Genomic DNA, 10,672 nt, shown 5'->3' with positions numbered 1-10,672 from the left:
ATTCCCGAGCGCTCTAACAACTGCGCTTCGCCATTTGAGTGTTATTTTGTAAAGTTATTTTGCAAATTTTACTAAAAGACGGTGAATTTTGAAGATATGCAATGGCAACCCACTATTGTCAGTAGATACCGAACTGTCACAAATAGTCATTCATTCTATTCATATCATTGCCATTACATGACAAAAAGAATGACACTGACAAACTGACATTACATAGACTTACTTCAACTATATTTCAATGAACAAAATCTGAAATTCTGCTTCCCGAATAAAATTTGTTTTTTAATAATTTTTAATTTAAAATAAGGTATTTGCAAAAAAATATGGCAGCCGTTATGGACGTTGATGAAGAGGAAGTAGAGATGGCTTCCTCAAGTAGCGGAAAAGGGGACAAAAAAAGATTTGAAGTAAAGAAGGTATGTGCCTTGGTTTGATTAAATGCATCATCATTATAGCTTGTTGTTGTCACTGAGAAGTGATATAGCAAGTTTACTTATTCTTCAACTTTTATTTTCAGTGGAATGCAGTTGCTCTCTGGGCTTGGGGTAAGAACTTTTTTAAATGAACTAAAAAAAAATAAAAATAAACATAACCTAATTACAACAACACTTAACAAGAATATAGTAGTAGTAAATACATAACATAAATTGTAATAACATCTCCTAATGTTTAAAAAACGTGAAATATGATGTTACTTCGCTTACTAAATAATTCTGAATCCACACATTGACTCTACCATTGCAACATATTCTTGATTGCAATAACAGATGTTGTCTCTTTTAATTGCAGATATTGTGGTCGACAACTGTGCAATCTGCCGTAATCATATTATGGATCTCTGCATAGAATGCCAGGCAAACCAAGCTTCAGCTACTAGTGAGGAGTGCACAGTGGCTTGGGGAGTTTGCAATGTAAGATATTTTGATAAATCTATGCCTATTTCTCTTTATACATTTATAATGGGGGTAAATAAATTTATCTATGTGCTTTGAATTAATAAAAAAAAGCTATGTTGCACATATAATAAACAGAGTTGTTGATTCTTAACCAGAAGTGTAAGCTAAAAATAAAAGTGTGAAGGGAAACAGGAAAGGCCTAAATCTAAATACATAATCAGGCACATTCTTAGCATGTGGTGATGCTCAAATAAAGTAAAATTTGTGAAGAAATAAGTTTACACTATGGTGCCATATATTTAGTGAAGATCATTACTAATTTATTACCAAACCAATTGAAAAAACAAATTATTGACAATATATTAAATTACTGTAAAAATTTGGTTATGAACATTTCAATAACTTTTTCAGCATGCTTTTCACTTCCACTGTATTTCACGTTGGCTGAAAACAAGACAAGTATGCCCTTTAGACAACAGAGAATGGGAATTCCAGAAGTGAGTAATGTATTTTTCTACTTATCCATATCCATACTAATATAATAAATGTGAAAGTGTTTTTGTTTGAATGTTCATCACATCAAAAACACTAAACCAAGATCCATGGAATTGAACATTCATTAAGTGTTTGAAAGCTAGTTATTTATGATTTCACACTTAATAATAGAGATGATACATAGTAATGGTATATAAGACAAAAATTTTGTTGTCTTTTCAGATATGGACATTAGAGGGACTAATTTACTAGTGGTTCCATCCTGCCCGTACAAGAAACCACTATCAGTGTGCATTGGACTTAAATGTCGATATATCCACTAAGTTCTCAATAAAACTCATAATACTAAATTTTTCGTTATTATTAATTTCGGGAACATTTGTTTTTATTTTATTTGAAAAAAATCTTGTAAAGTATTAAAAATAAAATAATATAAAAATAGTAAATAATCTATCAGATTACTGTATTGCGTCTATTTTTTTCAATTTTGCCAATTGCTTAGGAGTTTTAGCCAAAGTATAATTGTCACATGAACAGTTTGTAGTCTGGGTATATATAAAATCTATTACAATGTTTGGGACCAGTTCAATTCACTTTCTTATTATCTCGGAACTTTCAAGAGTTAACAGAAAAGGCTTTGTACCCGTTCGTCAAAGGATACGGTCTGCGATATATGTAGATAGGAGGTATACATGTAGACATATAATCATGTCTATAAAAACGTCTTGAAAAGACTGAAAGGCCACAGCTGAAGGTGGCTTTTAAGTGTTATATGTCACCAGAAAATAACAAGAACCTTTAATTGATCAATTTTCTAGGTAGTTAATCTACTTTCGAAATATAACAAATGGTATTTGAAATATATTATTTAACGTATGTATTTTAGTAAATTGATAAATTTACTGTGGCTTGCCGTTAAATCATCCGAAAAGGGCGAGGCTCACGTTGATTGGTTGAACGAATCACGTGCTTTAACGCTGTCAATCTTTAGAACTCGGAAATAGGCATGATGACATTGTTTTTTTTGTTTTGGCTTTATTTAGTTTCACAACAACTAAAACATTGGTCAAATAACGGCATCAAGAAAAAATAAACTGACCTATACGAAGCTGAACCTGAGATATACGAAGTAACATAACACATTATTTGGACTAGTCCAAAACGCCCCCTACAAAACGCTACTCAAGTGTGACGTCACACTAGAGTTACTTGTTCGCGAAATGAACTTCATTTGTATGGCAGCTACCTTAATTATTGCATTTATGAATATGATTATGATGTCTTAATAAAAGTTATACCAAATTGTATTTATTCGCTCCTGGCATAGTTATTTTTAAATAATTTTGATTTTTTTCAATGGACTTTCCCGTAGTACTTTGAAAGAATATAAAACGTGTAGTATGTCAAAACTAAAACTAAAAATTTAAGTAACGTATTGTATTTAATTACGTGTATTCTATCATGTTATTAATTCATTAATATTGTTTTAAGACCTCGTCATCATCCCTATTGTAATTTTCATACAAAAGTCTGCCGTTTATTATTTTCCGAGAGTTGATTAACTACCTAGAAAATTGATCAACATACGAGTCTTGTTATTTCCCGGTGACATAAAAATATATATACACACACGCATAGATATAATTATATAGCTGATAGAAATATTCATATGACTCATTCCGTGGTGAAAAGACTAGGTACACTTCTGCCTACAATGTGTCTTGAATTAGTTTCGACTAGTACATTCCATCTGTAAAAAACTGGCAAAAACTAAATTCAAAGAGTTGCTGACCTATTCAGACAAAATATTTGACCACGTAGCAAGTGCGAATCCAACTGGCGCCCAAAGGGTCCCGTAAAGAATGTACGAAAGACTTGCTTAATAATCTATTTACTTCTATAATATATGTGGTGGTTTCTAGCAAAGTTTAAGACCCGCTCCAATTGTTCATGTGGAAGTTGTGAAAGCGACTAAAAACTATGGACAATATGGTTAGCAAAAATTTCAAAGGATCCTGACAAATTCAACGGTTTGGTGGAGGAGTGTAAAAAACCTTGCCTTGCCTTGATGTTAATATCTTTCCACTACACAACTAAACAGACCAAAAAATGTCTGAAATGAATGTCCACACTGAGTATCGTCGCAAATAGTGCCACCAACGTCGACGCTGCGACGATGACCGTGACCGCTCGAAAGATGCCCAGTGTGCAAGTACCTTAAGATAGAAAAAGAAGTACATACATGTTATATATAGGTATATTATATATACTTATATATTTACCTATATTATGTAGGTATATATTGCCTAAAACTCTTTGTTGAATTCATATTTCCATAATATTTATTACATTTACATAACGCTACAAAACACCACCCGCTGGTTTATCGTAACCGTAAAGAGAGTAGAATAGATTATGTTTAATAAATTAACAACTACAACTTGCTAATCAATAAAATGCAATTTACTTATTCTCATCCAAATGTTCATTAAGACTATACCTACATGAACTGTAGTTACCTACGTAAGTTTTATATCCTATTCATGAATTTGTAATGAGGGCATACATACATATGGTCACGTCTATATCCCTTGCGGGGTAGGCAGAGCCAACAGTCTTGAAAAGACTGAATGGCCACGTTCAGCTATTTAGCTTAATGATAGAATTGATATTCAAATAGTGACAGTTTGGTAGCCCATCGCCTAAAAAAGAATCCCAAGTTTGTAAGCCTATCCCTTAGTCGCCTTTTACGACATCCATTGGAAATAAATCATAATTTCTCAAAGAGTCGAAATATCAACTTTTTAATCGCGCGATGAAGCCAAGAGGAGGAACCAGTGCAAAATACTGGTATGATTTCCACGGTGAACAGAGAAAAAAATAACTTATGTTTTAAAATACGAGGGTGGTTTGAAAAGTTCTCGGCCTAACCTAGATTTGAGGCTAGAATAAAAATAAGAATATACTCATTCGATAGATTGATTCTTTATTTACAAGTGTGTTAAATTTCATTGTGATAGGTTGTGTGTTTATTTTTTTACGATTTTTTGTTTGAGCTAATCTGACTCTCTACCGGAAAAATGGAAAAAACCAAAGTAAGAGCCGTGATTAAATATTTCGTCAAAAAAATATGACACCTAGCCAAATTAAGGAAGACATGGATAACACTTTAGGTGAATCTGCGCCTTCGTATTCGACGATAAAAAAGTGGGTAGCTTTATTTAAACAAGGCAGAGAAAGCATCGAAGATGACCCTAGGAGCGGAAGGCCTTCAACGTCCACCACGCCAGAAATGATCGATAAAATCCATAAAATGGTTTTAGACGACCGCAGATTAAAAGTGCAAGAGATAAGTGACACTATAGGGATCTCAACCGAGCGGGTATTTAATATTTTAACCAATGAACTTGGAATGAAAAAGGTTTCGGCAAGATGGGTGCCGCGTTTGCTGACCGCCGAACAAAAACTCAACAGAGTCGAAATTTTAAGTGAGATTCTGGCCTTGTTTAGGTCAAATACCGCCGATTTTTTGAGAAGATTTGTTACCACCGATGAAAGTTGGATACATCATTATATTCCTGAAAAAAAAGAACAATCAAAATAGTGGAAACATAGAGGTTCTCCGCCTCCAAAGAAGGCCAAGGCGATAAAGTCTGCAGGAAAAGTGATGGCATCCGTGTTTTGGGATTACAAGGGAATAATTTTTATTGACTACCTTCCGAAAGGACAAACTATTACAGGCCCATACTAAGCTAACCTGTTGGATAAATTAGCAGAAAAAATCCGTGAAAAACGCCCGGGATTGGCGAAAAAAAAAATCCTTTTTAATCAGGATAAAGCACCAGTGCACAAATCAGTTGTTGCAATGGCTAAACTCCATGAACTGCGTTTTGTTGTATTGAACCATCACCATTATTCACCGGATTTAGCACCATCGGACTATTATCTGTTCCCTAATTTGAAAAAACACCTGGCTGGAAAGAAATTTTCCACAAATGAAGAGGTCATGGCTGAGGCGGAACGTTTTTTTGACGAGTTGGAAGAATTGGCCTATAAGAGTGGCATAGAAGCCCTAGAATATAGATTAAATAAGTGTATTGAGACAAGAGGGGATTATGTAGAAAAATAAAAATATTTTTTTGTTTATTTATCTTTGTTTTCTTAGACGGGCCGAGAATTTTTCAAACCCCCTCGTAGGTTTGTTAAAAATTTGTTATTCTGATTTCCCACCCTTGGGAATATTAGGAAACAAGCAAATTTTTGATCTATTCCCAACCACTGGCTGCATTTCTAGCCACTAAATATGAGCCCTACAAGCAACGTAGTTAATAGGAACTTAACTATAAACATCAAAATTTAAAGAATGTAATCATAATCAAACAAATGTCTGCATTTGGTGTTATTCATTGTTTTAATGATCCAACGAAAAACCAATTAATATTGACTAAATACATACAAATTCAAGGCATTCACACATGCTATATACAAGTCCGCTTCCACTATATTTTATTTATTAAGCAGTCAGAAAAACAGATCTAAGTAACTCTTCATCAAATAAGTGATTTCAGTTCTGTTTAAACTAAAGGCAGTTATTTCCCATTACAAATGGAATTAAGAATAAGAATATACATACATTTACATTAAAACTTATTTGACAAATGTATATGGAGCTAGAGTTCGGGACCCAATAAATTAGTGCTAATGAAATAACAATTTAGTTTTAATAAATATGTTCTTGGAATCATCAAACATAAGTTTGATGCCTATCACACAAATACTTAAAATCAGGATTTCACATCATTAAAATAAATACTAGACATAATATCCTAGTCAGTGAAAATTAAACTAATAATTGAATAATAACGGTGGAGACATATCCATAAGGTACTTGCGGTCAGTCTGCTGATATAGCAGGAGGCAAGTCAATAGTACGACTTTCATTGCCGAAAATCAACCTCAAACGTTTCATAGGAAGCAGGGGACGGATGGGACTGTGCTTCCGATGTCGCTCTTTTGACCTACGTCGCTTCTTCATGCGGCGCACTGTCTCAGGATCTACACCTTCCAACCGCAACACCTCATACTCTGGAACCTCTGCTGTGGAACCACAATCCATTACTTCTTCCACAACAGGGCTCCTTTTTACACGTAAAGTTAATTTTAACCCTCTCCTTGGTGGTGTACAAGGATACTCACTGCCTTTGTTAGAATTGTCTGCTAACCAAGGAGGTCCTGTATCCAATTCTTTCTTAGTTTCTTGGGCTCTATTAGACCCATCTATTTTGTTACTCTTGCTCGATTTACAATCATTCAAATCACTAGGGTTAACATTTTCTCTAAAATCATAAATTTCACTTTTAGAACACGTATCACTCACACTTTCAGCTTCTTCAACTTTCTTATCTGGCTCAGTGTTACAAGAGAGATGTTCTATTGTAACTTCTGAAGATGAACTTAATTCAATGGTCTGTAACAGAGATTCTTTTACATTACATTGACCTTCTTTATTTTCCATTTTACTATCAACAGAATCTGCTTCTAATATCAACTTATTTCGTAAAATTTCATTCACGGGTTCTGACTTTATAACTATTTTTTCTGCTACTACTGAATTCGGCAACTCAGTTTCGTTTTTTGGAGTATGAAGGTTTCTCTCCAATTTTACTTCGGCATCCTCCTTATTCTTTATTTTTACACAGTTACTTAATGCACAAGAATCAAGTAAACGTTTGTGACTTCTCAAAACAATACCATTATGAGAATCACGACTACTACGAGAACTAGTTGTGCTGCAACACCTTGAAGGGGGCCCACGTTTCTGATTCTTTGTAGTTGGTAGCACTCCATTTGTTGTGCGATTGCTATCTGTCCGCCGCCGTAACCTTTCGCCACGACTGGAAGCAGATGATTCACGGCTACCTTGAGCTTGCTTATTAACAGATCCATCAACAATATCTGCAATACATCCCTGAGCTATTAACAACTCTGCGTCATATTTCGTCAATCCTCTCTGCTTCATTTCTTTCATACTAAGAGGAGATACAATACTGGAATTTTGTCTACTTGTCATTCGAGGTTTTTCTGGATTCTTATCATTAATTTTCTGTGTTTGCTTAGCCTTAGTTCTATTAATTCTATTATCAGTTTCTCTAAACCTATACCGTGTAGCCTGTTCATCATTGTGAGGACTTTTGACAGAGAATGCTCCTTTACCCCGTCTCTCACAAGTTTCACACTCACAGTAACAATTGCCATTTCCAAAGAAATCTTCTCCATAAAAACAAGTAACTTCTTCCCCAACCTCAATGTCTCTTAAAACACGAACAAATGCCTTACCACGATCAGTAGCTTCAAAGGTACAGTTAGGCCTGCAATCATGGTTTATATATGCTGCAGGTCCAAGCCACAACTGTGCACAATTTTTTCTACAACTATACATAACAGAAAAATCATTTTTGCCTGGGTGAAGCAATTGTTTTTCCTCTTCCTCTGTCATCTCTGCAATACAACCTACCAAAAAATCTATTCTTTCATGTTTAAAAAATTTCTTAGTAGTAGAAATTTTTGCTCCAACCCTGCCTTCTAAGGAGTATCTATAACATGGTTCTATAACAAAACCAGCCTTCTTGTCAAATACACGAAGATAACGGTATATCTGAAAACCAAGAAACATTTCCATTTTCAGAGTTTACTTGACATTGGAAGAAGAAATTAATTAGGCAAGGAAGGAAACTGACAAGTATGCAGATGAAGTTAGTCAATTGGATTGGAATTGGACCTTTCTAACTTAATATCTTCTTCCTTCCTTCTTTCTGTTACATAAATAAGAATTAACACTTTTAATATTATTCACTATAAGTTTTTTTTTTTTAATTTTCCCAAACTGGATTCTAGAATTATATTTTTGTAGATAATATTAGTTTAAAAGTGACTATTCTATAGACCAAAATATTTAACTTACATGTTCTCTCAATTTGTTTTGTTGATGTTTATTTTTACTAAAATGTCTAGGCATCCATTCACCACTGGCTAATCTTGAATATGCTTTATTGTAATCCTGGGTCTGTATAAATTCTTTCACTATTTGCTTTAACTCCTCCTTGTTTGTTTTCAAAGGTCTGTATCTTATGTTCATTTTATGGGTGGTAATGTTGAGGTAAGGATCCACTATGAGGGCGGTCGCTAAGTCATCATATTCAGAGAGCTCACGCGGTGTCATGCCCATAGGCTGCATTTTGTGGAGCACTTGCCTCCCAGGATATGCTGCTGAACCAACAACCATTCTGAACTACACCTGAACAAAGGATACAAATTATTTTCAAACCGTTTTTATCATCAAACTGCACTCATTAACAATATTGTAGCACATTAAAAGATGATGAATATAAGTCAATTATTGCTTTGCTGTAAGGTAAAGGAAGAGATTCAAACAATAACCACGATTTTCTAAATTATAAAAGGACAAACATGGCGGCCTAACATGAATGCAAAAGGAACGACACGTCAAAAGATAGACATTATTATTATGATAAATGACAAAAGGCAAAGTTATTTTATATAATTAATATTGAGTTAAAGTAACAAACTAGTAACTCCACTTACTGAAATCATGGAATTCGCATAGAAATCATTTTTTCTTCCATTAACAAACTTTCTATCTACAAGCACTTTATGACGCTAACCTCTAGATTATTTACATTTATTTTACATAACAAATTTCCAAAAGTCAATTACTAAACTTCATTCATAATTAATTAAAGGAATAACTATGAAAACAGACAAAGTTTAAAATAATATGAATGCTGAAAAACAACCATGTTTCCTTTCGTTCGTTCAATTCCAATTTCCAATGAAAGAAAAGTTCTTTGGATTTTGTGAAACAGACAGTTCTGTGTTGCCGTATCTATGTAACTACGACAATTTGCTACTATTGTTAAGATTCCTTTAGATTTATTTAAACTAGTTTTCATCCGCCTTGAAAGTACTCTATGTCCTTCTTCATACTACACTCTATAGGTATGCAAAAGTTCATGGAAATCGGTTCATAGATTTTGACATTATGGCGACATCACTAACGTCACACTCAATCTGTCAATCATAGTAAAGAATGTGACACCCTAAGTCAATAGCAACGAAGAATCATATTCGCAAAAAAAGATTTCACGGATCAGAGCATAAATACAACCGAATCATCGCTCCCGGTACAGCGTGAAAGGCGAACACACAAACACAATTTCACATTCATATTAATGCTTTATTCGTGTAATAATCACAATGATTAATGCCTCTATTAGACTTGTTGATATTGAGCAATATTGAGACTGATTTCGACTGTTAGACCGGGCTTGACGAGTGATAAATAAGACTTAGACAGACCGTTCCGTTCAGTCAGTCTGTACTTACGTTTGCAGAGGGTGGATTGGATGTGTCCATTCGCTACGCATGTGTATTATATTATCAAGTAAATGGCGTGCTTATTGATGTTTACGCTTACATACACTAATAATCATGCAATGCGAAATTTAATAAGTATTGAAAATAGCTTGTGCCACAAGGACATAATTTAACGCATTCTTGATTTACTACTCTGTCAAGAAAGTAGCGGGAAAAGATCAATAATACACAAACTGTTTGTTATTCATCCAAATTTATTTTATCACCTTCAAAATATGCTCCTTTAGAAACGATACACTTACGCCAACGAATAATCCAATCATCAAAACATTTTTTAAACGCTGTTTCCGGAATTGAGGTCAGTTCTCGCCGCGAATTCTCTTTTATGTCTTCTACCGATTGAAAACGGGTGCCACGAAGTGGTAATTTGAGTTTAGGAAAAAGAAAAAAGTCGGCTGGAGCCATATTTGGTGAATATGGTGGTTGCTCGATGGTATTTGTTGAGTGTTTGGTTAAAAATACGTTCACAATGATGGCCTTATGCAAAGGTGCATTATCATGGTGCAAAATCCAAGAATTTTCTTTCCACAAATCTGGCCTTTTTCGTCGGATTTGCTCTCTTAAACGCCGCATAACACTCAAATAATATTCCTTATTTACCGTTTGACCTTCCGGCAAGAATTCCGAGTGCACAACACCGCGATAGTCAAAGAAAACAGTCAACATGACTTTGACTTTTGAACGACTTTGGCGTGGTTTTTTCGGTTTCGGTTCAGTTGGAAGGCGCCACTCCGAAGCTTGTTGACTAGTTTGCATGTCAAACTCGTAAACCCACGTCTCGTCACTAGTAACAATGCGTTTCATGAATGTTGGGTCGGAATTGACTC

The 10,672-nt window shown here is 34.5% G+C and overlaps 2 protein-coding genes across 4 annotated transcripts; one reads left to right on the top strand and one right to left on the bottom strand.

The window, feature by feature from the left end:
* Positions 1-195: 195 nt before the first annotated feature.
* On the top strand, positions 196-1,741 carry LOC106131246 (RING-box protein 1A). The gene is made up of 5 exons (XM_013330267.2): positions 196-416; positions 518-545; positions 790-911; positions 1,308-1,393; positions 1,614-1,741. The coding sequence occupies exons 1-5, from the start codon at positions 324-326 to the stop codon at positions 1,624-1,626; spliced, it is 342 nt and encodes a 113-aa protein (XP_013185721.1). The 5' UTR covers positions 196-323; the 3' UTR covers positions 1,627-1,741.
* Positions 1,742-3,433: 1,692 nt separating this feature from the next.
* LOC106131245 (histone-lysine N-methyltransferase KMT5B) lies at positions 3,434-9,727 on the bottom strand. Of its 3 annotated transcripts, none has more exons than XM_060944593.1 (3): positions 9,206-9,727; positions 8,353-8,685; positions 3,434-8,046 (listed from the first exon to the last, which is right to left on the bottom strand). In XM_060944593.1, exons 2-3 carry the CDS (start codon positions 8,671-8,673, stop codon positions 6,286-6,288), a joined length of 2,082 nt encoding a protein of 693 aa, XP_060800576.1. In that variant the 5' UTR covers positions 8,674-8,685; positions 9,206-9,727; the 3' UTR covers positions 3,434-6,285. The 3 variants fall into 3 exon arrangements, with proteins under 3 accessions (XP_060800576.1, XP_013185720.1, XP_013185719.1); XM_013330265.2 differs by having other exon boundaries at positions 3,908-8,046; positions 8,994-9,726; XM_013330266.2 differs by lacking the exon at positions 9,206-9,727 and having other exon boundaries at positions 8,353-8,930.
* Between the last annotated feature and the right edge of the window lie 945 nt (positions 9,728-10,672).

The sequence above is a fragment of the Amyelois transitella genome, chromosome 6, assembly GCF_032362555.1.
Source record: "Amyelois transitella isolate CPQ chromosome 6, ilAmyTran1.1, whole genome shotgun sequence".
Taxonomy (NCBI): Eukaryota; Metazoa; Arthropoda; class Insecta; order Lepidoptera; family Pyralidae; genus Amyelois; species Amyelois transitella.
This window is presented reverse-complemented; position numbering and strand designations above follow the sequence as displayed.